The sequence below is a fragment of the Pempheris klunzingeri genome, chromosome 5, assembly GCF_042242105.1.
Source record: "Pempheris klunzingeri isolate RE-2024b chromosome 5, fPemKlu1.hap1, whole genome shotgun sequence".
Lineage (NCBI taxonomy): Eukaryota > Metazoa > Chordata > Actinopteri > Acropomatiformes > Pempheridae > Pempheris > Pempheris klunzingeri.
Window position 1 is genome coordinate 11,523,052 of NC_092016.1, and position 26,334 is coordinate 11,549,385.

At 39.8% G+C, this 26,334-nt stretch overlaps 1 protein-coding gene and 1 long non-coding RNA gene across 4 annotated transcripts; one reads left to right on the plus strand and one right to left on the minus strand.

Moving 5' to 3' along the window:
* Nucleotides 1-115: 115 nt before the first annotated feature.
* Nucleotides 116-2,727, minus strand: LOC139200849 (uncharacterized). Its single transcript, XR_011584302.1, has 3 exons — nucleotides 2,664-2,727; nucleotides 958-1,074; nucleotides 116-303 (listed from the first exon to the last, which is right to left on the minus strand). It is a non-coding gene; the product is annotated as an uncharacterized lncRNA (long non-coding RNA).
* Nucleotides 2,728-5,815: 3,088 nt separating this feature from the next.
* On the plus strand, nucleotides 5,816-26,163 carry myrf (myelin regulatory factor). 3 transcript variants are annotated; one of them, XM_070831133.1, is made up of 26 exons: nucleotides 5,816-5,993; nucleotides 13,969-14,059; nucleotides 14,195-14,467; nucleotides 15,011-15,072; nucleotides 15,773-15,995; nucleotides 16,137-16,237; nucleotides 16,415-16,529; nucleotides 17,423-17,618; nucleotides 17,712-17,788; nucleotides 18,402-18,512; nucleotides 18,613-18,718; nucleotides 19,886-20,086; nucleotides 20,345-20,453; nucleotides 20,667-20,776; nucleotides 20,854-21,014; nucleotides 21,150-21,222; nucleotides 21,321-21,403; nucleotides 21,566-21,634; nucleotides 22,034-22,101; nucleotides 22,255-22,329; nucleotides 22,407-22,637; nucleotides 22,810-22,903; nucleotides 23,167-23,229; nucleotides 23,534-23,639; nucleotides 23,807-23,881; nucleotides 24,016-26,163. In XM_070831133.1, the coding sequence occupies exons 1-26, from the start codon at nucleotides 5,948-5,950 to the stop codon at nucleotides 24,094-24,096; spliced, it is 3,000 nt and encodes a 999-aa protein (XP_070687234.1). In that variant the 5' UTR covers nucleotides 5,816-5,947; the 3' UTR covers nucleotides 24,097-26,163. The 3 variants fall into 3 exon arrangements, with proteins under 3 accessions (XP_070687234.1, XP_070687235.1, XP_070687236.1); XM_070831134.1 differs by having other exon boundaries at nucleotides 18,613-18,703; XM_070831135.1 differs by lacking the exon at nucleotides 5,816-5,993 and adding an exon at nucleotides 9,963-10,002.
* The last annotated feature ends 171 nt before the right edge of the window (nucleotides 26,164-26,334 follow it).

The following is a 26,334-nucleotide window of genomic DNA, read 5'->3' on the forward strand; positions in this document are numbered from 1 at the left end:
GTATATAAATAATCAACAGTAACCCAAATATAGATTTTATCTTTGACACGTGTAAAATGATATACAGAAGGATGTGAGGAAGTACTAAAAAAATCTCTAGGTACAGATGAACCAGTATTCCCACAGTGTCAGCAATACATGTAAAACTCCAATGAACTTCGCCTTACAAACATTCAGACTGTCCTAAACACAAAGTTACTTCTGGATATCTGGTTGTACCAAAGATCGGGCTGCAGACGGCCTGTAAGTTCAGCTGCAACATACAACATGCTGATGAAGAGGAGGCTTCTTCACGAATAGACACTGAAAGACACAAATAAAAATCTGTTGTTACTGTGTTTTCAGCTGTGTCTGAACAAACTTGAGGCATATAAAACATAACAAGTGTTTCATGTGCGTGAAACCATATTTAGTTGTCAGATCAATCAAAAAACTACACGTGTAGATAGGTTTCTTCATCCACACTGATTTATTAATGTATTTCAGCCATCTGAATAAACAATAGCCACCCTTGGATCTATCTTGGGAGGAAAATTTTAGGATGTGACGACATCACACAAGGTATACAGTATCACCTCAATGAATGCCACCCATATCAATAATTCAAACAAGTCCTAAAAGGAACCAGGGTTTATTCCATTCACGAACAAAAGCATGAACAATAGGAAAGCTCAATGCAGTCCAGCATTTCAAAACATACGTATGAGATGCTAATTGCGTCAACATATCTTGTCAGTCAAAATAAATGGAGCCTAAAATGTAGGACAGTCTCTTCATGTGATAATGAGGTGTGTTATCTATGTTCGACACCAGATATTGTAACTTAGTGACCCGTCAAAAGACTGGTTGAGATCTCAAATTCTCACATAATCCAATAAAGGCTTCCTCATCTGTCATGACTGGGGGGGGTTAATGTAAAATGTCTGTGATGACAAAACTAATGAGAGTGGAACTGACCTGGCCAGTCAAGTGCTGCATGCCAGGACTCCATCTAAACCATAGACGACGAGTAAGACACTGCTGATGATTACATCTGCCACACCAAGAAGTAGACCGTCAGCGGGATAGTTGTTCCTGTCACAAAGAGGTTAGTCAGAATACAGTCCTCACTCTCCATCAGGTTGACCTTAACGCCTGTAGACACACAAGGTCAAAGTGTCAAAAGGTCAAAAAAGCTGTGAGTTTTGTTATGGGAAATGATGACCCTTGACCCATGCAAGGGGTTAAAACCAGGATATTTCATACTATTTTGCATCATTCATTCATTATGGCACATCCTGTCTCTGGTGAAAACAGAATCAGTTTAATAACCCTTTAATTATCATTCCTGTACTCAGTGCACTAGAGATTGTCATGGAAGATCTTCACTTATATGATTTATATCACTGCTAATTAATTTGGGTATCGGCATTTGTATTTTTGCCACCATAAAGGCCGCACTTGGTCTCTGTGTTTAAGCACTGTACTAAATGAAACACACTTGCACACTTGCAGAGACGTTAAACTTTGCCCACATAGGTCATATCACAGTGACAAATGTGCTACCTTTATATATACCTTTATATATTATCAATATTGTGGTTTTTGCTGCATGGTGATGATTTTCTGGCATTGATTTGGAGTAACAGCATCACATTACATGGAAGCTTTCAATAAATGTATTAATTAAAAAGATAAGATGCTCTGAAATCCAATAGAGAGATGTTGTGGCCTGTGTAGCAATAATTTCTGGTACAGATAAGACATTACATGGAAGTTATTGGGAAGAAAATGCACGTGTCCAATAACTACTTTCAGTGCAAATTCACAAACGCTTCTTAATCACAATGTCTGATCGTGTGTGTGTGCAACTAAAAAGAAGATATGATGAGGTGTCTACATTAAAACTCTTGAGACAATCCAAAGTTTTACTGTCTTTATTTACAGTCTTTAAAAACAAAGCAAAATTGTTACAAGCTGTATGTCTGTAATGTTTTACTCTGGCAATAAGCGATGTTTAATAAACACTAATCTACAGTTTACATTCCAAGTATCCTGTGCATTGACATATAGTCTGGATAAAGACAAGAGATTAGTCTTCAGCTAAAAACTGCAGTCAGTGCTGTGATCCAAAAATACACAATTAACTATTGCACTTAGCGAAACATCGTTATCTGGCACCAAGCACTTTATAATGAGATCAGTTACGTAGATTTTACACAAACAACCTGAGAATAAAGGGTCTTTTGAGAAAGTTGTGGCATATTTAGACCCTCGTCTTCCTCCTTGGCGTCCACTTCGTTTGTCTGAGAACTCGTGCAGGAGGACATATTCACGGCAACTGAAGCCAAATTTGATAAAAGTCTTTTTCTTAAAGCTCACAGTGACGCTGGGCTCCGATACCCTGGTTGTTCAGGTAGGTGCCTTAGCCTGATCCCAGGTCCAACACAGGAGCATATAGTACTAGCGTGTAGCTTGTAGCCATTAAACCTTCTATCAGGATTTTTAAAGGACATGGCGGGAGAACTAATCAGAGATCAGTGATATGGATTAAATCCTGGTGCTGCCAACTCCACAGCGTTATTAACTTATAATGACTTGTTTAGGTGTGGACGCTGTTTCCCTCTAAATGGGGTGTGGTGATGAGAGTTACTCTGGATGATGTATTTTACGTGTCCACCTACCTGGTCCGGTCATCGCCATTTTGATTTTCCCTCAGCTTGCTCTTCTTTACAAATCCATGGCTGACTCCTAACAACAAAGGTGAACATCTCTACCTACTGGCAGGAAGATGAACTACAACCCGGTGGGAGGAGAGGTGTGTGAATAAAACACTCTTTAAGACTTCTCAAAGTGTTTAAGGCCCCAGTAGAAAGTTTAAACGCCATTACTTTGTGTACATTGGCCGTTAGTGTTAGCGCTCTTCTGATTGGCTGGTATGTGTCCATTTTAATCCATGTTCTGCTCAGCAACAGCTATCATAGTTTGTTAGTGTTTAATGTATTTAAAACTACAAGTATATATAACTTTGCCACTTCACGGTTAAATTATGGGCTAAACTGATCACAAACAAACCTAAAAGCTTAGCTAATCCTTAACGCAGCCGTTTTGAGGAAAAAAGTCGTGATTGAACCCACTGAACACTAGATCACTGTACACTAAACAAAGTTAGCATCTAAGCTAAAGCTAGCTAATGTTAAGCTAGCAGGTGAGCAGCTTGCTGCTAAAGAGCCTGAACGTTTTCTCAGGAGTTGGTGGAGACCAGAGCACAAAGGAGAGTAAATCTTTCTCTTGACAGGTGAATGAAAATGTTTGTTAATGTTGCTCCATGTCTGTTGGGTTTGTTAACAGGCTAGCATGGTTGCTAACATGGTTAGCTAACAATTTACTTTACATGGTTATAATATGTTTTTCTAGCTGCCTCCAGGTGGTCAAAAATGGTGAGAAATTCAGCTTTAAAGAATGGATGTCAGATTGAACACAGACCTTATGGTAAGTGGCAACAATTTTTAATATAATGGGACACAATTTGTATTGTAGTTTAAGCTGTATGTTTTTCATATGATGACTTTATCATGACAAACTTATTTTTGTTGCCAAAAGCAGGACATTGCTTGACATTGCTACATTTATTCCCTGGTGTCTCACTCTAACCTTTACACAATCTACACCTAACCATAACCTTAATCCTAAAATAGAATATTTAACCTTGTGGGGACCTGCTTTTTGTCCCAAATAGGATGTGATTCCCCACATTGTGGCTTTGTATAAGGCTTTGGTTTATATTCACACAACATGCATGATTACGTTGGCTGCACACTCATGCACACGCAGTTACAGAGCTATATGAGATAAGAAATATAGAATACCAAAATGAACTGCTTTAGCATAGCCAGCTGTTTCATTGTCCCCTGCAGCCTCTCTCTGTTTCTCTTTCTTGCTTGTCCTCTAAAACAATCTGCATAGTGTGGCTGAAAGAACGGAGGCGTTGTTTGGGTTGAATGGAGGAAAAGCAGAGGGGTGGGTGGGGTGGAGAGGGAGATGCTCCAGCTGTGGGGGAACAAGACAACACAACAGCATCTCACATGTGGGTGAGGGTGGGGGGAGGGTGGGCGTCAAGGCTGCCGGGGCTGCACACAGTGGCATTGTTATAAGGAGGGGTGGGATGCAGCTGATAAGGTTTAGAGAAATGGATCATTCCCTCAAATCCTCCCCTTGGGAAGTCTTGACACAAAACGCTCCTGTTACTATGGTTGTTTAAGCTGAAGGAATTCAAAAAGGGCCCCACAGAAGTCGTTAAATTCACTAAAACATTCTGTAGATCAAAGTTTCACAAATGTTTTTACGCTGCTAGATCAGGGAGGGAGAAAATATTATTTTTTAGGACCATGAATCAGGTAGAGTTAAAACTAAACTTGACAGCACATAGTGAGATTAGATCAAATGTGTTGATCTAATCTCTGAACTGAACTAACAGCATGCTGCTTTTACTAAGTTAAAGTGTCTTCATATTGATAGATAGATAGAAATACTTTATTGATCCCCGGGGGGAAATTCTGGAAATATAGGTCCAGTCCATTAAGTCCATTTTAGGTTTTTACCCCAAATAACAAATTTGCATCTGAAGTTTAAAATCTGTTTCACACCCTCCATCTTCAGAGTCTCTATTAGGATATAAGAAAATAGCAAAAGAGGAGGCATAGGTGTCATATATAGAATTGACAGTAAAATTACACACAGGCAATGTGCCTGTTTATTTTGTACCCACAGAGTTTTCTGTTTTCTTACATTTAAATTAATTACACATTTGTTTTCGTGCATAAATGATACATTTTTCAAGTAATTTCTTTCAGGAAAAATACATTTATTTCAAATGTTAACAACATATCTTATAAGGCTGCAGTGAACAGTTACTTAGATTATGGATTGACGATTACTTTTTTGGTTAATCGTTTTATGAAATGTCAAAAAGTACCAAAAACAAAACAAAAACACCCATCACAATTTGCCCAAAGTGATTTTTCAAATTAACTGATTCGTCCGTCCAACAGACACAAAGATATCTCCATAGATGACAAAGAAAATCAGCAAATCCTCATATTTTAAAGGTGGAACCAGCAAAGTTTTTACATTTTTGGATGAAAAACTACTGAAACTGTTAATTGAATTATTAATCAAAATAATAGCGGATTCATTTTCTATCTATGATCAGTCCATAGACTAATGGCTGCAGCTCTTTACACGAGGTCTTTGTAAGAGGCAAAGAATATTGTTGAAGATAATGTAACTTTGAGCTAACTGCAGAGTATCACAGACCCACGCGTGTCTGTGTTTGTGTGTGTGTGTGTGTGTGTGTCCGGGGATATTTGCAGCAGCCCGTCGCACATCCCTCACCTGCCTCCTCTCCTCTCTTCTCCTCTCCTCCGACTCTGCCGCACACATCCTGTCTGAGAGGGAGAGGCGAGGGAGGAACAGAGTCCACTGAAGGGACCCGAGGAGCCAACTTTACCCAACTTTTACGCACACATTTTTTTAAAGACTGATATTTTCCTGTCGATCTTTCCATTTTTCCACAGGCCGATGGTACTTTCTGCGACCGTAAACCAGAGTTTATTATGAAGCTTGTGGGAGCTGAAGTGAAGGTGCGCCTGAAGGGAATTCCTTTAACGGTGTGCGCATTTGGATTTTTGTTGGCACCTTAATTGGAAAAAAAGGACTTTTAAAGTTATAGCCTGTACCACGGCGTCATTGGAGGCGTTTGGCTGAGGGACGTCAATCCGGTGCCAAGTTGCTGAACGGGAGAGAGAAGTTAGTCCGCATGAAGTGTTGGATTTATGTAAACTAAAGCAAGAAGAATTCACCAAGAATATTATCCTCCGTGATGTACATGTGAAAGTTTCCCCGATCCGAATTGATTTCGTTCGGACAGGGGAGACTTTAATGGATTTTTTATGTGGGACCCGCTAGGATGGACGTGGTAGATGAAACAGAGGCGTTACAGAGATTTTTTGAAGGTAAGAATTCCACATTATTATCTCAATTAATACAGTTTGGTCTGAAAAGTCATTGTTATTTTTGTTGCTTTTACAAACACGTTGACTGATTTGTTTTAGTGAAGAGAAAACGTAATGTATTTGAGCGGCAGCTCTTTTCAGCACCATTGTACCTGATGTATTAAATGATCAGCACAGCCTGCTTTAAAGTACTATGTCGCACCACACATGACAGGTGCTTAACATCACAATATTAAGAATATTTGCGACTTGTAGGGCTTGTGGCTTTAAGATGAAAGTTTCCCAAACATTAAGTTATACTTCACTCTGTTTTCCACTTGAAGTCTCCTCTTGGCTGTTCATCTTAAAAACAAAAAATGCAAGAAGGCAGGAGGGTTAACGGGTGCGGGGAGCAAAAGTGCTGGTGATGGGTAACAGATCAGGTTAAACGGGGAATCCTAAGAAAAAACGAGGTGGAGGAGGGTGGGGTTGAGGGTTGGAAGGGTGTTGGAGTTCAAGTCAAGATAAATGGTGTGTTTTGCAAGGGAGCTGTGGCACAATGTGTGTCTCAGAGACAGACATGAGCAATGTGATTTCAACCAGTGATGTGACCATAAATAGAGCCAAAATCAGTTCAGAAATGTTGTAATTTCTGTTTATCTCCATAAAATGAGCTTGATCAAGACGCAATATGCTATACAGTGACTTTAAATCCTGGAAATGTTAGTTGGCAAACTATTTTCCACTCATACAAAAAGATTGTGTTTTTTTCTGCATTTATCACCCTAAATTTAACCCTTCATAGTACATCTGCGTTTTGTTGATTTGCAGATTGAGTTTACAACGTGAGAATATTTATGACTTTGTGAACCTTGTCCATCCATAATGTTCCTGTAGTAAATTTAATATATCACAGGCAAGACAATTACATTTTGTCACATTTATTTGAAGAGTTTTTCACGTTCCCTGATTTACAGCTTCCAACAGATTTCCTGTCTTACTAATAGTTTTTTTTCAAAGAAACTTAATGTCAAATGTTCCAGAAGTCAAGTGCACATAAAAACACACACTCTGTTTTATGTATAATAAGTTATCTGTAGAGAGACTTAACACTTGATTGTAGTATACACAGAGTGTTGACGTGAATATACACAGCCATCCATGACTGTCAGAGGTTCCTTGCCATTCTGACAGGAATTTAGTGTGTTTACATTCTTGCTTTGGGAGTAAGAGAGATGTTCTTACTTTGGCTTTATTTCAGCCACTTTTGCTTGGACTAAAATGTCAACTTGTCCGTGCGAAGTGTACAGTAAGTGCTACCTTAGATGCTTATTTTTCTTTTTTAGCTATTATTTTTAACTAACACTAATGATATCAAATTCCTGATAATATCACTCTCAGATCTTGGATTCAGGGCTTTAGGCAATCAACTCTCAATTTAAATTGGTGGCAAAAAGTTAAAAGCAATACGTCAAAAAATACTTTCCATATATCTTATAAGTTGGACAATTAGTCACTTAGTGTCCATGTTCATCTTGCCCTTTACCTGAAAGATACACACACTCACACAGACGCACGCACACACAGCACTATAATGGATATAGGCACTGGTAAACTGTGTTTTAATAGGATTAGTGAAATATGTATACATTCACACTAATGCACAGTGTACATTCCTGGCATAGCCTCGGTGGCTGTTAAAACACAATGAGGTGAGACTGGTGTTTCTCCTCAAGTATTTGGCCTTCCCCAGGCTCACGCTCCTTCTGACTCCATTAGAGTGACAGTGAGCAGACAGGGTGAGGAGCTGAGATAGAGCAGACTCAGGGTGGAGAGAGACTGGCCTGTTGAGAGAAACACGGCAAAACCACCAACCCCCTCAAAAAACTTGACCTTCTCCTCTCTGACTCACTTAGACAACAAACAGTCACTCACACACACACACACACACACACACACACACACACACACACACACACACACACACAGAGCCATGTTTGCACATACAAAGGATCATGACATTTATTGCTGTTGCGTTCTGTTACTCCAAGTAATGCCCCATCCTAAGTTAACCAAACACTTGATTGAATGGTTACCTGCACCGTTACGTTTTCAGCATGTTCTTAAGACAAAATGCAATGGAATTGAAATTAATGATTGTTGATTGATTAATGTTCAATGTTTATTTATATAAACCTAGAAGAACAAGAGTCTACAGGCACGTAGCAGCTCTGTTAGGCTGTCCCTAGGCCCAGCAGTGCAATGACTTCAATACTGTCAACAGAAACAGGACTGCAAATAACATTTTCTCTCAATTGACTGTCAAATGATCATTCAAATTCCCCTCAGTCAGTTCATACAGTTTACAGCCAAGGAAAACCAGCACATCCTCCCAATGGAGAAGCAGAAACTGATGTATCTTTGGCAATTTCGCCACAAAAAACACTCCAACAGTCATTGAAGTCACAGAATAATTTCTTTATGATTGATTAATTTATCGATTGGGTAATTGTTTCAGCTGTCGTGAGAATTCAGTGTGTTCACTGCCTTAGTTTTGGATGTTAGCATGATAGAATTTGTTAATTTAGCACAAAAGAAAGTACGGAGTAAGGGATTTCAAATCTATTGGATAATGGATCCAAGGCTGGGAGAAACCAGCTGGTTGTTAGTTAACTAGTTGTTTCAACTAGTTGATGGTGGTGAACCAACTGACAGAGTGACAGAAGGATATTGGCATCCAGAGTCACTGGTTGTGTGGCTAAAAACACTTTAATTTTAAATGAACTTGTTTGGGTGGAACATACAATAGATACAACTTTTAACCTATTCACCTCCTAGCTATCTGAGTCTGAAGGTGAATTAATTACATTCTTTCTCCATATTGCCTTTAAAAGATGAACAACTCATCACCCGTGTTTCTATATCAAAATTCCTAGTAAATCCCGCTGTACTCCCACAGAAGTCGTGAATCATGGATGCGAAGGCTGTCGTCTATCTTCCAAAACCTGTGTGAAACAGACCGAAGTTTGGATGGTGCTTCTGATTTACAGGTTTAGCAGTGAATTGCGGTTAGAGGAATGTATTGTTTTTGAGCAGCCAGGCTTACAGTGCTTACGAGTAGATTTTATTTTTTTATTGTTGTGCCTCACTCCCGTCAGTGCTGACTGCCAAATGAGTAATCCTCCACCAGTGAATGTTGTTTGTGGTTGAGCTGGACTTCACAAGATGTATTCACTTTCTGTTCGTTTGTGTGCATGTAATAACTTGAAGAGAGGCTGCTATGATTGTGTTTTTCTACATTCTGAATGCAGGTTTTTAACAGAAAGATCCAATAGTAAGGAACAAAAAGCACAGTTTTCATTCATCTACATCAGTCTATTCTCTTGACTGTCTTGATCCCCCATTCTGAGTATTATCAGTCTAATAAACTGATCTTCTTCATGTTGCTCTATAGTCCCATTCTTATTCCTTCTCTGCATCCTCTTTTTATCTCCTCCTCCTCTATACCCTCTTCTTTTCCTCCTCGATATCTCCATCTTCTTTCATTTTCTGTCTTTCGCCATGCTCTGTGATTCTGTCTAGTTCTTTTCCTCAAACTCAACTTCACTTTCGGGGTGTTGCGGTTTTTTCCAGCCTCTCTCCGTGTCCCGGTCCCAGCCTTGTCACTCCTGTAATCTCCTGAGCCAGGTCCGCCGGTGCGACCAGTGCTTGTGTGCGACAAGGGCTGTGTGTGGTAGCCTGGTACAGCCCTTTCTCATGACTGGGGAATAATCCTCATTATAACACTCTCACACACACGCATAATATGCACTTGCACATAGACACACACACACACACACACACACACACACACACACACACACACACACACACACATTTGTTACCCTGGTCTGCGACTCTGAGGTCTGCAGAAGAAAATCTTTCAGCCCGAGTAGGGAAACATGTGAAAAATAGAGAGGAATTGTTCTTCTCATCTTCTGTTTCAGGTGCTTTCATCTCAAGGACATCAACATGCTTTGGCTACGCGCAGGTACTCTGCCGCTCTGTCCTCTCTGCTTCTCTTTAGATGAGATTTGTTAGTCCCTACCTGATGAGGGGTTTTATATTTGGATTCACCTCACAATTAATGTCCGTGTCATAGTGATGCTCTCCACTCTTTTAACCCAGTCTTGTTAACAAATTGAGAGGGTCTATGATATTGAGGATGTATGTGAGAACTGTCTAACATTTTCTTGTGTAGAATTGGCACATTTCCTTTCAATTACTATTTGTGTCTGTGTGTCTGTGTGTTAAATTATGCACTGTAGGTACAATCACTGCATTCCTAGACGTTGTAACAGCTAAGAGATTGTTAACTTGTGTACAGTGATTATGTTGACATCAATAAGATCTGTCAGGTTGTTTTTAGTTGACGTATATGTTAAGGTCTATGCCAAAATGCTTTTTTAAAACATAAAAAACAGAGAATATCATTCAAATCAGGCTTATCTTAAATTAGCTCTAAAAGTGGGCTAATTGCACCTATGAATTTACTGTAGAGCACTATCTGTATATAATATATTATATATTACATCGATCCAGCGTCTGATTTCATGTTGAATCCCTTAGAAAGTGTATTCAGTGTTCAGTGAATGTGTATACAGTATGTGTTGTGGGTGTGCAGTGAAGATCACTCTGGTTTAACTGATAATCAGATGGACTTTGTTCCTCCTCTGAAGGTGCTTAATTATTAACACACACTTGCGAGTGTATACAAAACTCATTTGGAGATAAAGATCTGTGTAAAATTGAAGTTAAAAAGTTCTATCAAGTTTTGTTCAGCTTTTATGTTCATTTAAAGTTGTTTTCTTGCCTGTCCATGACCTTAATAGCTATACAACTCTCAAAGAAGATAATTACATTATCTGCTATCATGTAAAAATGTGTAAAAGAAAGGAAAAGCTGTGCATGTGATTGACTGATACAAGTCAAACCACATTTAATGGGCGCTCGCACACTCGGTCCTCTGTTTGTGTTCATTTTAGATTATTACTCTGCTGACAACCCAGGCATTGAAATGGTGGCATAACACACACGCACACATGCACACATGCACACAAACAAATAAACACACACACACACACACACACACGCACACGTATGCTTACACGCACGCACACGCCCCTCTCAGCCCCTAATCTCTCAAAAGGCCAGTCTGTATCGAAGTTGGACTGACAATCATTTCACTGTTCCTTGTTGAGCACAGCTGGACAGAGTAAAGCATAGAGGGCAGAGAAATTCACACATCCAGTTTACAGCAATTTAAACTTAACTGGTTCAGTGATTCAGAGATTAAAGTTGTTTAATTTGTGTTTCTATTTTATTCTTTTCCGGCACAAAAACACTATAATGGCACTGTTACCTATAACTTTCCTTTAATCATTACAAATGTGGCATGTCACACTGTAAAGCAAAAAATGTGTATACTGTTATAAATTGGTGAAAGTATCTTCAGGTCCCACAAAAGAGGCAGCAAACTTATGATGATGATGATTTATGAGCCTAAGAACAAATGTAAGATAGGCAGCATGGCTGGACTGTACTCAGGGTTGTACTACGTAAGTCTCAAGTCCAGCAACAATTTTAATATCTTAGCTTTGTAGGTTCTTTAGGCCCTGGACTTGGACATTTTGTATTTAGATTTCAATCAGATCCACTAAGATTTTTATATATGTTATGTCATTCTAGTCACTCTGTGATTTTGTTTGACCGATGAAATCAAAATCCGCTCTTAGTGAACCTACAGAGATTTATCACCTAAATCTGCAACTCCCTTCGGCTTTACTTTACTTTATAATGAGTTTTACCTCATTGTTAAGCTGTCTGGCTCACGACTTTACTGTTTACGGTTCACTCTCACTGCTCCTATAGCAGTGGAAAAAAATGGTGTTGAACAGACACAGTTAGCAAGTTTTCCTCAGGAGGTGGAAGAGACCAAAAACTGAGCTAAAACAGTAAGATTTGCCTTCACCAGATGGACAGAAACATCCATTTGATAGACTTGAGTGAAAGGGTAACAGCTAACTCTAGAAAGATAAAGGTATAAAAATTAAGAATATATCCAATTAGGCTTTCGGTGATCAAGGTCTTGAACCTCTGACACTCTTGGACACAAAGATTACAGCCTTTTTTCATATTCTTTCCTCGGGTTTCCTTGTAGGTTTTTTCCATTTCCATTCCATCCTTGGACATCAAACTTGTATTCTATTTTTCTTGCCCCTGTTCTGCTCAAACTCCATATATCTACCCTCCCCTCTCCCTCCACCTCTCTATTTTTTGTTATCAGGCCTGCCAGCTTAAATTTACTGCCTCTTTGGGTGGGGTGCACATCTGGATCTTATTTAGGGGGAGCCATCCTGCTTTTCTCCCCTTGTACTGGCACGTATTAAGAGACATTAACCATCTGTTTCTATCCAGCAGAGAGAGCCAGTGGGTGTAAACATGCTAGTTTGCTCCAAAAACATGTTAAAGTGAAGATTTATACTGTTAAACAATAGATTCTGGGGTGTTCTTCACTTGATTGGTTAGAGACAAGCGGTTCGGTTTGAGGGTTTAATGACTGAAGGTTGTAAAATGCTGACGTTTATGATGCTGTATACTATTAATTGCATTTGGATTGGACAAAGCTCATATTTGCAATAAGATTGGTCCATTAAATAATTTGTAGCGAAAGGTAGCAATGTGTGGAGAAGGTCAGGTGAGGAAATGTGACAATATACTAATAAGTTATATTTCTTTTAGTTTTCAGATGCTGAGTGGAGCATTAGTGGAAGACAAAAAAAGGAGAGGGAGACTTTTTTCCAATGTTAACACAAAATTCCTCGCATTCCCAACTGAGTAGCAGCTTAATCTATCAGAGAAAGTGTGTGTGCGTGCATGTGTGCGTGCGTGTGTGCGTATATGTTTGAGTGAGAGACTGAGACAGAGAGGGAAAAAAAGACAAGGGGAAAGACTGGGGTTACCCACCCACCCATTGTACGTTCACTCTAATTTCCAGCATCTGCAGTCTGGGACAACAAATGACATCTTTAAAGAAAATTCACCACTTTCTCCCATGTAACATTTGAGTTGGTTATTCTGTGTTCAATTAGAAAGGCCGTTTTACATCAAGTGATTTACTCTTTTCTAAATATATGCATAAGAAAGAGCTTGTCCTACACGTTGGTGTTTTAAAGATTAAGTGGGGTCATGTGTTTGGGATTTGTGAGGCTTTGACTATCAAAGGGTGAAAACGACCCTGGGGTGAAGTAAGGGGAGCATAAGGGAATTTTAAAATTACTTACATATACATTATTTATGCTATACCATTATGTAAACATGATGGTATAGCATATAAATCAAGCCAGACACAATGAGAAGGAGCAGCCTTTTAGATTTAGTTCATCTTCATCACAGATTGTGGTGAATAAAGAAAATAGGAACATCACAATCTAATTTAGCAGTAACAGGTTTTTACTGTCTTGGTTAGTAATTTTTTTTAATCTAGATGTGGTCACTTTGCATCAACTGTGATTCTTTCTTCATTGAAAAAAGGCAGCTGAGGTACAATAGTAACAATCAACTGGATTGATTTCAGTCTATATGTCTAACCAATAAGAGGCACTGTGTGATCTGTAGTCTTGACTACTAACACATATTCAGACTGTTTGTCACAACTGTAATCTCAATCCTGAAATTCTCAGAAAGCGAATCACAGCTCTTCTTTTTACACGATCTTGACTAAGTGCTCAGCAAAATATCACAAAATGCATTGATACAATGTAACACAGAAAAAGCTATAAATGAGCTATGAATAATAAACAAAGTGAGTTCATAATACATTATTAGTTGAGTCTTACAGGGAATTATTACAACATAAGCTTGTGTTGAAACTAGAGTTGTTGTAGCAGATTCCCTTTGCTAATTCCCAGATGCTCTCCATCTCCCCTCTGTGTTCCCGACCCTCCTCTCACCACAGGTCATGATATTACCAGTACTCTGGAGCCAGTCAACATCGACACCAGTATCCTGGAAGAGTACATCAGCAAGGAGGACGATAGCACTGACATGTTAGTAGGGACTCCAAACCAACCCAGCAACGTCAAAACAACACACGCCAACCAAATCAGATCATGTCGTTACAAAGGAATTTGTTTTTTCTGATAAGGCTAATCCCTTTTTTCCCTTCTTCTTCTTTCTCCCAGCTGTTTCTCAGAGGTCCACAGCACTCCAGGACCAAATTACTCATCTCCCCAGGCAGGAGTGTCATCCTCTGGGGGGTTGGTGTGTGGTGTGAGCCCCCCTATTCCACTGCGCCAAGGAGCCCCTCTGCCTGGGCCCCCTAACTGTCAGAACGTCTACCCCCCAGGTCCATCCCTGGGCCTCCGACACAACTACCCCTGCCTGGGACAACAGCAGCAGCAACAGCAACAGCAGGCTCACGTCAAGCCTGAGCACAGGGGCCACTACGCTCCAGGGTGAGCAAAATAACACGGAGGTAGATGGATAGAGGTGCGAGGCAGAGAAGATATAGGATGAGTTGATACTTAGGAACGTTTATTAAACATCACAGATTTTCCTGCAACTCACACTTTAAACATGAAATCAGACAGAAATTACAGCAGATGACGTAGTATTTTTTTAAAGCATTGCAACGAAACTAGACACACACCCTGCCACAGGTCCATTATGCAATCAATAGTTGATTAAGCTTCATTTGAACAAATAAAGCACTAGCTGGTCAAGAGGGGGAGGGAGACTGATAACAGACAGAGAGAGAGAGAGAGAGAGTCAAATTACATCTTGCAAAAAAAATCCTGACGCACACAATCCTGAGTAAAGGACGTCTACACTTACTCTGATCCCATAAATATAATGGCAGTTTAAAAAACAAGAAGAATATACAAGGCAGGGCTTTCCAACATAAAACATGGTATTTCTTTAAAAATTTTTATAACATTAAAGTCAACTTTTATTGTTTTTGTGAAAAACATCTACTGCCTTCTGTTTTTCTTTTGTAGGACACTACCTGAGTCCCCCCCAGACTCCAGCTCAGAGCCGTACTCTCCTCAGCAGGTGAATGGTAAGTAAAACATATTTTTTCTTTCCCTGCAAAAAATGTGTGTGAAAGAATGTGAGAGAGAGCACACACAAGAGAAATGGTGCTTTAATCTGTAGGCTGCACTCTCAGAATAACCCACTGAAGTATTCAAGGTGTATGTGGGTCACAGCCACCTCTCTGCTTAAGTCAATATCTGTTAGCCATCACTTAACTGATTTTGGACAAAGCATGAAGACATAAAGAAAGTTCATGTGCAAACTAATCAATACATTGATTGCAGCGTGTGTCTGTCATTTATTAATCAACAGTTTACATAATTTGTCTGAAAAATATCTTTTATCAACATAAAAACATTTTGAGCCTCGTAAGATTTCATTTCAAGTGTTTCCACAAAGAATGAACCGGCATATGATTGGCTTGTTTCAACATACAATGTTGCTCAAAGTCATTATGTACTTCTTGCTGCTCACACCCCTGTGTTGGTCGTGCCCATTAGTAAAAAGGTGTGGAATAGTGTTATCTGATGGGCATCCCTCCAGTTCTCCAATTTGAAACAATGGAAAGCACCTTTAGCCAAGGTTGGATGGAAGTAGAATAAACTGCAGTCTGAAATGCGGACAGATCGATCTTGAGGAGAAGAAAGCTGCATTCTGTGTGTAATGAAAGGTATTTGCCAGTATGTATAATCAACATCATGCTCCATCCCCGTCCTGTCTTTCAGATCCTCACATGATCAGGACCATGACACCAGAAAACATGTGTCACATGACTCCAACGCCACCCCTCCCTCCACATGGTCACTATCCCAACATGCATCGGGACATGTACCTCAAGCCTGAGCCCATGATATCACAGTATCCCATTGGTCCAGCCACCAGCGGAAGTGGAGACATGCAGCAGACGCAGATGCTCCATCAGCTACTGCAGCACCCTCAGGGGCAGGAGTGAGTCATGGCGACATTCAGGAGGGACAGAGGGAGGGAGGGAGGGAGGGCTGTGCGGTCCAGTTTGTATGAAGCAGAAGAAATGGTGGAAGGAGTAGTAATGTGTACAACTTTTGACTGTGTTTCTATTTCCTTACACAGTAGCATCCCTGGTCACCAAGCCAAGAAGAGGAAGCACTCTGACTCTCCCAACAGCACCCTCAATTCCCAAATCCTCACAGGTATCATCAAACAAGAACCAGGTAGGCAGGCATCCTTCTTCTGTTCCTCGCCTCCGCTACCTCATGCTCACCTCCTCTTACCTACCCTTTAACTCTTATACAGTTAAAACCTTAAACTTAAAAACAGAACAGTTGCAGACATTCCTGACATTTTTATGTCTTGCTTTAACTGCTGATATTTTGAAATGTTTATCACAGGTTTAATGCAGGATGCAGACAACGCCTACCTGGACCCGAACTATCAGTGCATTAAGTGGCAACCTCACCAGCAGAGCAAGTGGACACCACTATATGACGCAAACTGCAAAGAGCTGTGGGTGGAATTTATTTTGGCATATCTGTACATGTTGAGGGCTTTATTTTAGGAGAAAGGAGCTGAAAGCACATTTTGAAAAGAGTCAAAAGTAAAAGAATTCATAATTGGTTAAATGTACAGTTTAACAAAGTATACAGTAGGAGTGGCAAAGAAATGGTAGAACCACAGATCTCTAAAAATTCCTCAGAGGTGAGCTGTTCGGGGGAGTGAATGAGTGCAGGGTTTCAGCTTAGAAAGACAACATGAGGAGGGGGTAAAGTGAAGAATTAGTGTACACCTACTTGTGCTTTTGCAGTGCCAAAATAGAAAGAAGTATAGAAAGGGAGGAAGGTTAAAATGAACTCACAAGACCTTTCAGATATGTTATCAAAACCACCTGGTTGCCCATCACAACTTTTAGCACACTCCACCTACGTGCAGGAACAGAGGATTTTCATTTGTTTTAAATTAGATGAAGACTTTTAAAAGGACTCAGCCCACAGTGTCATAAAGTAATGGGACCAAAACAAAGGCCCAGTGGCTTCCAGGAGCCTGTTCCAGTGTCTCTACCAATGAAGAAATGTTTATCTACGTTAAAATGTGTTTGATTTTATGTCAGCAGCACAAGGGAATAATAAAGGGGTCAGTTTTACCCTCCCCAAATTATCTCCCCTTATAGAATATTAAATGTTGTCCATTTCTTCACTAAATTGCATACATTACATAATGCTCAATCCACATGTGCATCTCTCTGAGGGCTTAGACCTACAAACATGTGGAAGCCCCCTTTAATAGAGTCAAAAGTCTCCCCCTGGTGATGAAGATAGCCAAACTCTCTTTCCACTTTTCTCACAACAAATGTGAGCTATCTATTCACATTATTAATGAAGGATGTTTTTCCCTGTCTTTAGTCCGATGCCAACCTACCGTGTTGATGCTGACAAGGGCTTCAACTTCTCCTTGGCTGATGATGCTTTTGTTTGCCAGAAGAAGAACCATTTCCAGGTCACAGTGTACATAGGCATGCTGGGAGATCCCAAGTACATTAAGACAAGTGAAGGCCTTCAACCCATCGACTGCTTCTATCTAAAACTCAATGGAGTAAAGGTGAGTGATGGGCTAAATAGTGATACATTTGACAGATAATCATTAGCTCTACAGTGTATTTAGTGTCTATTTTACTTCACTCTTCATCGCTAGGTGGAGGCCATGAATCAGTCTATCAGCGTGGAGCAGTCACAGTCTGATCGGAGCAAGAGACCCTTTAAGCCTGTGCTGTGAGTCTGAACACTATCAAGGATAGGTTCACAATTGTTCAAGTCTGCTTGAAACAATAGTCAGGTGCCCATATGTGCATTAAAACATGTGACCCTTGTTCTTATTGGCCATTAGAATATCGCACAAGTAAAACTGGGTTACATGTACTGTCCAAAAGATGTATGTGATGCAGATATCCCAATAAAAAACACTTGGTAAAAAAAGAAAAAGAATATCGCACAAGTGTTGGGAGAAACACTTACAAAATCTACAGTCGTCTTTTGTGCCATGATGGTTTCAGAGTTATGAGTTAGACAAGTAAAATAAGTATCTATTTTTAGTATGAAATTCCCCCTTCTTTCCCTGCACACTGTTTCCATGCTGAGCTTCAGTGGAGTGATAATAACACAAAGAGGAGATTTTAACTTAGATCACTTACATGAAAGTGCATTAGGAAGATATCTTTAAATGTCCAGAATGAACAGAGGGAACAGATGTAGCAAGTAAAAACAGTTTCAAGGTTCATATGGGCACCTGACTTTAAAAAAAAAAATCCCTTGATTGAAGCAGAAACTGTAAACAACTGCACAAGGAGGACTTTTTGCAAAATGCATTTGTGATTGTTTCTCCCAGGGTCACACTGCCTTCGGATCAGGTCACAAAGGTCACAGTGGGGCGGCTCCATTTCAGTGAGACTACAGCAAATAACATGAGGAAGAAGGGGAAACCAAACCCTGACCAGAGGTGAAAGACACACGACCACATATGATGATGACAAACTTGTGGTTTTCTCTGAAATAAAGCTCCAGTAATCACATCTACTCTCATGTTTTTGTCCTCGCAGGTATTTCATGCTGGTGGTGGCGCTGCATGCTCAGTCCCACAGTCAAAGCTACACTGTGGCTGCTCAAGCGTCTGAGAGGATCATCGTCAGGGTAACGTCTGGCCATGTCTGTCTGCCTCCTACAACAATCATATCCCTTGTGAATGTGACACCTTTCTCTTGGTCTACTGTACACACCTCTCTGATCTCAACACCTTCTCCATTATCTGTCTTTCATTGATTTTTGTCTGCATGGTTGTCACCCCCAGCACACTCCATTATACACAATTTTAAAGGGTTCAGACTGTAAAACAAAGCCTGTTCTAGCTGTCCTGTGAAAACCATGTATCTTCAAAATGAAAAACATCCTTGTTTTTTGCTTTCTGGAGTTTTTTCAGATAATTGAATGGGATTAAAATGATTTATATAATGTAGAATTTTCTCAACCCATAAAGGAAATTTTGATTGTACAGTTGACGTGAAATGTTAAAAAAAAAAACAAGTCTGGAGATACCTGGTTTATCTGGACAGCCATGGTATTGTACTTACTCCAGATGTCTAAAGTATGAATTAACAATGTATCGTAAAGTAGCTGAGCTTCAAGGGAAACTTTGACACATTTTATGTGGATGTCCAGTCAGTGCAAAAGCGGTTTTACTTCCTGGTCAATCAACAGTGATTGGACATCTGCATAATAAGTGACAAAGTTTCCCTCTAAGAATTAACTCTAACTATTTAAAAGCTAGATAGTTACTTACTTGTTTTTAGCCAAAGTGCCTACAGGAGACCACAGTGGAGTAATTTTTTATTCAGTAAATTTAAGCAATGGGTAATAAAAAGTTTTCATGCAAAGTCAAGCATATACATCTTAGTCTTGTGTTAAAGGAATCATTCCACATTTTTGGAAATATGCCAATTTGCTTTCTTGCCTCATATCTGTATGAGATATAATGGCTGGAAACAGGAGCTGGTTAGCTTACCTTAGCATAAAGAGTGGAAGCATGGGGAAACAGCTAGCCTTGCTCTGTCTCGGTACCATTAAAGTTCACAACAAAATCCAAAGTGTGAAAGTGACAAATTGTGTTTTACATGCCAGACTTTTCTTAAATGGTAGTGCAGAGCAAAACTCTTCAAACAACTCTTACCCTTGGCAAGAAAGCAAATAAGCATTTTTTTCTCCCAAAATGGCAAACTATTCCTTTAAAAGTGTTTCAATTATTTTGGCATTTTTAACAAATTTTTAAAAAATATCTGAACCACTGTGCACTGTCTCCTTTGTCTCTTTCTGTGACAGGCATCTAACCCAGGCCAGTTTGAAAGTGACAATGAGGTGCTGTGGCAGCGTGGTCAACTGTCAGACTCAGTCTACCACCACGGGAGAGTCGGCATCAACACCGACCGTCCGGATGAAGCCCTTGTTGTCCATGGCAACCTGAAGGTCATGGGCTCCCTGGTACACCCATCTGACATCAGGGCCAAAGAAAATGTCCAGGAGGTCAGGATGACACTCAATGTGTATCTATATGGGTGTGTGTTTGTGCGTGTGTGCGTGTGTTTCCAAACTGTCAGTGTGCATCATTGTGCGCCTCACGTGCTTGTCGTCATGAATCATGTCATTCAAATGCCAGTGTGGCAATTTAACTCTGAGTTTTGTCTTTTCATTGTACTTGATACAAGCATTTTCATCTGCAACATGAACATTGTGTTTTCATACCACCTGCATGGACGTTGCTGTCATTCTGTCTGTGTGTAGGTCGACACCACAGACAATTTGAAACGGATTTCTCAGATGAGGCTGGTCCATTATCAATACAAGCCTGAGTTTGCAGCCACCGTGGGCATAGAGAACACTGCAGAGACGGGTAACAACTTCACAAATAACAAATTCAAATGTTTAGCTCCATCATCTCATTTCTTTGTACAATGTATATCATGACTCCATGTATATCATCAACGTCTTAATATTTTATCTGTCTTTTGTTGTATGGGTCTTTTTTATGCAATTGTGTCCTGTATCTCTGCACGACATTATGTTTTTGCTGCTTAATTTCAGCACTTGTTATATCCTCCTGCAGGGGTGATCGCTCAAGAGGTCCAGCAGATTTTACCTGAAGCAGTGAAGGAGGGCGGTGATGTGGTGTGCGCCAACGGAGAAACTATTCCCAACCTGTTGGTTGTGAACAAGGTAATGAACACACAAACATACGATGCACGCAGACATTATTTCCATAGACACTAACAGCTGTCCCTCTAATTTCAAAGGAACGTATCTTCATGGAGAACGTGGGAGCGGTGAAGGAGCTGTGTAAGCTCACAGACAACCTGGAGACTCGTATAGACGAACTGGAGCGCTGGAGCCGCAAGCTGGCCAAGTTGCGTCGCCTTGACAGCATGAAGAGCACCGTGAGTGGTGGCACTGTCAGGTGAGAGCAATAGGCAGATGTTTACTTCAGAATTTATACTTCAGAGTGAGTGTTATACATCGTCAGAGCGAATCTTGGAATAGATTTGAAAAGAAAAGAATTAATGAATTACTTTTCTTTGTCTTGTCCATGTAGCCAATCAGGGAGTTATTTTAGCAGAACAGGAAGCGGCCCGCTCAAGAAGAAGACAGTCAAACCTGGTAGCAAGGTCTGTGGTGATAATGATGTATTTAAAACCGTCTTAAACTGTGTAATAAATGAACAACAGGATTTACATCTTTAATGTCATCTGTGTGTTTACTGCAGAATTCACTCCCAGATCAAGGCTGCATCAGCCAGAAGTTCATGCAGGGAACCATCCTGGCCCTTGTCATTGTCATGGCATTCAGGTTAGAGTGAGGAAACTGTGTTTGGGGAGGGAGTGGTGGGTAAACAAAAAATCAGCTTCATTTGTGTACAGTAGTGACATGATGATGATGATGATGATGATGATGATGATGATGATGATGATGATGATGGATTGGATCTTTTTTTTTTCCCCCCTCCGACAGTGTCATTTCCATGTCTGTGCTTTACGTGTTGACTCTTCACCACAGAGGAGACGCCACAGAGAAAGATGGGTATGTGCTTGTTTGGGAGAGTAACACTGAAAGAATGTGAAAGAAATCAATTTTCCACCTTTTCTCTATTAATGTCTTTCTACACGATGTGTTCCTACTTTCTATAGCTACGCTCCTTCCTGCGTTCTCTACATTTCTTGGATGCCCATCTTCACTGCTACTGTAACTTTCTGTCCACCTGTTTGCCCATGGTATGCACTTGCCTTTCTTGCTACCTGGTTCATTTTCTGATCTACTCTTTCAGTCTTATCTTTGATTGCTTAGTTGGGTGTTTTATTTGTCCTGTCTGAAAGGAGGTCATGAGTCACATATCTAAACACCCTAAAATCCATTGGGTTTTGTAATATGTCATTATTTTAACTAAATCATGCTCCTGTTATTGATATTTGATTGGTGCAGGTCCAGAGCTGCACTGGGATCCTCACGCAAGAGTCCATATACTCCGCTGTCCACCACCCCTGCATCAAGTGAGTGGAGATCCAAACTAAGTGACTTTCCACCCAAAGAAGTTGGTGGTTTTGGAAAAGCACAGCAATGAACAAGCTCATGCAGCATAATGAATATGAGTATATTTTACTTAGATCTGATCAGTTTCTCTCATTCTCTCACAAATCCTCCAGCTTGCTGTTCAACTACAGCCATCAACAACCAATCAGCTACAGTTTTGACACTGAGTAACAACCAATCCACACCAGGTAAGTTAGCAAATATGAGATGCTTTACTGTCGTATACATTTGTCTTCTATGGAGGTTGATAATCTTCCTTCTCTAGATTTAGGCAGCCTGGTTCCCACACAAAGCACTATTATTAAGAAGGCCAAGTCCAGACTAATGGACAAGGACAACCGCAGTAGGAACCGTCTGAGTCACACCTCAGCACCGCTGTACTTCGCCAAGTCCAAGAGGCCAGCGCCGACGGACCTGGACGGGGTGGGAGCTGCCAACCGTTTACCTGCTGGTCAGCAGCCAGTGTCACGCAGACAACGCAGCCTACACACGAAGAGTAAATCCACAAACTCAGCCCAGACACGGCACTTTCTTCACACACATAATATGCAGTATGCAAACACAGTACAGTCATTTGTTTAACAACAGCAAACAAAGCTTATCTACATACTGTACAAAGGAATGCTGTGGGTATAGTGCTCATACTGCTGCTTTTCTTACTTTTGCAGGAGGAAGGTCAGCTCCCTCTCTGACAAGTCTACATATTGTGGAGACAAACCAAGAGATCACAGCACAAAGTTGCGCATCACCCGAGAGCTGCAGGTATATACTCAAAAGCTGCTCTATTCTTGAGTTGATATTGTAGAAATGAATGACAAATTAAAGGAAAATGCAACATAAAGTGTCCTTGTAAGGTGATGGTTTACTACAAGCATACAGAACAGCTTCAATGCTACTTAAGTTAAATTAATATATGATAAATACTACAGTTAAATTGTCACTTGTCTGTGATTTGCTTCTTAAACAATTACAGTTTAAATTCAGGTATCGATGCTGATGTTATTTTTCCTCTGTGCTGACTGTAGCTACACGGTATCACTCCATGGAAGCAGAAATTCCTCCATCTCACAAATCACTTTGCACATGACGTGAGTATACAAACATCACACCACCTACATACACACAGACATTTTATTTTCCAGGGCTGTAAATCCCTATTAACGCCATAGGAGGTTTCTTTTACACAACAGCTTATCTTTATTTTTCCTCTAAGTTCCAAATTACAGAGTTTTTAGCAGTTAATTATCAAGTAAACATTAGTAAATTGTTAGGCAATAACAGACTCATAAAACAAAACCTTAACCATGCAACTAAAAAACGAAATTTTGAACTTTTTCTACACATAAAACTTAATATGCCACAGAGAGATAAAGCATATTTAATTCATTGCAGGTCCACGAACAGTGTGTTTGTACGACAATGTGGAGCCGCCAAGGGACGTTTATGCCCCAACCACACAGAGACGGAGCTCTATGGTGGACAGAGTACACCAACAATGGTACATAATGATAAACTTCATCATTATGCATCATATAATCAAAGCACATTTCCTCCTTTTGTCACTCTGGACCACTAGAAGCATGTTAAATTAGCATTATTATTTGAGCTCCTCAAGGTGCAACTTACTAAATGACTCATTATATATATTCTATACATTTATCTAAGGGGACTCATCACCTGTGGTCAGTGCCCGTGCTGTCTTTCCAGGACATCACCTATCACTTCCGTGTCTCTCTATCTGTGAGTAAACTTCAAAATATGAGGAACTTTCAGACTCTGTTGATGCTGCCTGTGTAGTTTGATCCATTTATTGTACTACTCTGAGTAAATTAACCAATTAATGATTTGTATGTTCACATGCTTTTCATTGACAGAATGAAGTGGGTTGTGCCACAGACGGAGAAACCTCGTCATACTCTGACTACCACTTTCTCATTCAAAGCAGCTGTGTGTGAGACGGATGGCGATGTGTCCCAGTGCCTTAACAATGCACCACATTTTGGTTCCATTTATACGCTGTGGTGATGGGACAGGGTTTGGTCTCATTATTGTACATTATTTTTAAAAATATTCATACAGAACAAACTATACACCACCATCCCCACTGTAATCCCCTCCATATGTACGTATATGCATTAAGACATCTCTTTTTGCTGTGATCACTGGAATTTGAAACACTGTTTAAGCTTTTTTTTTTGTCTGTCACTGAAAATGTTTTCCACCACTGTAATTGAAGACCTTGTTGTGTCAGTGTTAACTGCTATTGTTTTAGTAACGTCCATGACTTTATTGCTCACCTAATTACTGATCACCGTGTCTTCCACACTTAATATAAGCCATAATTACTTTTTAGCAGAATTCAGCAGTTTCTTAATGAAGTCCAGGCTAAGATATTGTAGATGACACTATGCACATTTTGTTTATCTTTTTTAATACATTGAATCTGTATGTACAATGAAACCAGTGTCATCCAAAAACAAAAACACTTTTCAGGAGTTTTATACACTGGAGAGAAGATCATTGGTTTCTGCTGAAGGCCTCAGTGAATCGTTGCAACTCGCTCTGAAAATATACCTCAGTAGTGCACACTGGCAAATCCTGGGTCTCTACAGTGGAGCATTGTGTTTGAGGCTGCTGCAGCCAACTAAACTGTCTGCTGTCTCCTCAGCAGCATCTGACGAAACACCGTACAGAGCAGGAAATACTGTGCAGTCTGTCTCTCTCAACTGAGACATCAAATTGTTACATCAAATGTTCATGCATATGCACACTATTGCATATAAATTGTTCCTTAAATGACAACATACGAGTCCACAAAGTCCTTTCAGCACATTTACTGGATGACATGCAGTGAGACTGGATAAGTAAACAAATCACTGGAAATGAACATGTAGAAACACTGACAGCTTTTTAGCGTCTGATAGTGGAAGTGCAGCAAGTCCAACACTGACTGTATCTCAAGAAACACTGGAAAAGCTTACACTGTATTTTGCTAACTGGACAGAATGCTGGTGAGGCAATAAATGGCATATATCACTTCAGGTGCATGCCCAATCATTTCTCTAAAATGGTACATCTCAGCTCAGAGGCAACTCAAATGCTTATTCAGCTATGGGGATTCCATTTTAATGGCTCGATCATAAAGCTGAGAAGGGTTTGCATTTATTTACGCACACAAGATAAAAATGGATATTATACACTGGACTCTTTCGTGTATTCCTCTGGATGTTTTAAATATTTTTCTTGTGCCTGCACAATTAAGAATATGCAGTGATAACACTTTTAATATAACTGAGTTGTGTAATGTTTCCTGTTATCCTCTCTTGTTTTGAAGGCATCCTCCACCTACTCTCTTGACCGTGCTTTTGTCGAAATTTGTTTTTAAATCCATATTCCACCTGTGCCTGTGTTCAGGAGGAAAAAATAGTGTATCTCAAATGTAAAATCACTATTAAATAGGAGAAACAGCCATCAGACAAACTTATGGAATTTACCATGATATGAAGACACTGTACAATGCTTTCAGTATAATTATCATGACTTCAGTGGGTATAGTGTACTATTGTAGCTTATTTATAATGCACCAGCTAGCATAATGAAACCACTGTAGCACTTTTTGCACTGTATATATGAACTGCTCTTGCTCTATCCAGTGCACCAGACTGTTTTCATGTACTCTGGTAGAACTGCATTACATGTAACTGTATAGCTTCATTTTGTTACTACCAATGCTCCTTTTTATCCGATGTGTTTCATCATATTGTTTTTATAGTTGTTGTTTTTTTTGGTTGTTGTGTTATCAATAATATATTAACTTTTAGGTAACAGAGCCCAGAAATGATTGATAAGCATGAAAACACACATACACACAAACACATTTTTTAATTTTAGCATTATTGGTTAAGAGTAAAATGCCAAAACACTAAAACTCTTTGGATACTTTAATATCACTACTTTATCTTTTTAGCCTATTTTATTATTACATTTCCAATGCGTTTTGTCAAAAATATGCTGTAATAATATGAAAGCATGTAGTAAATAAATTTGTGATTGAATTCTCTGCTGTGTTTGATTGTTGAACTTCTTTACGAGCAGATAAATTGCTCATTGTGTCCATTAGATGGCAGCCGAACATTTATTGACAGTCATAAGGCTATTTGGAGACATTATGTCCTGACTTTAGTTTCGCAGGT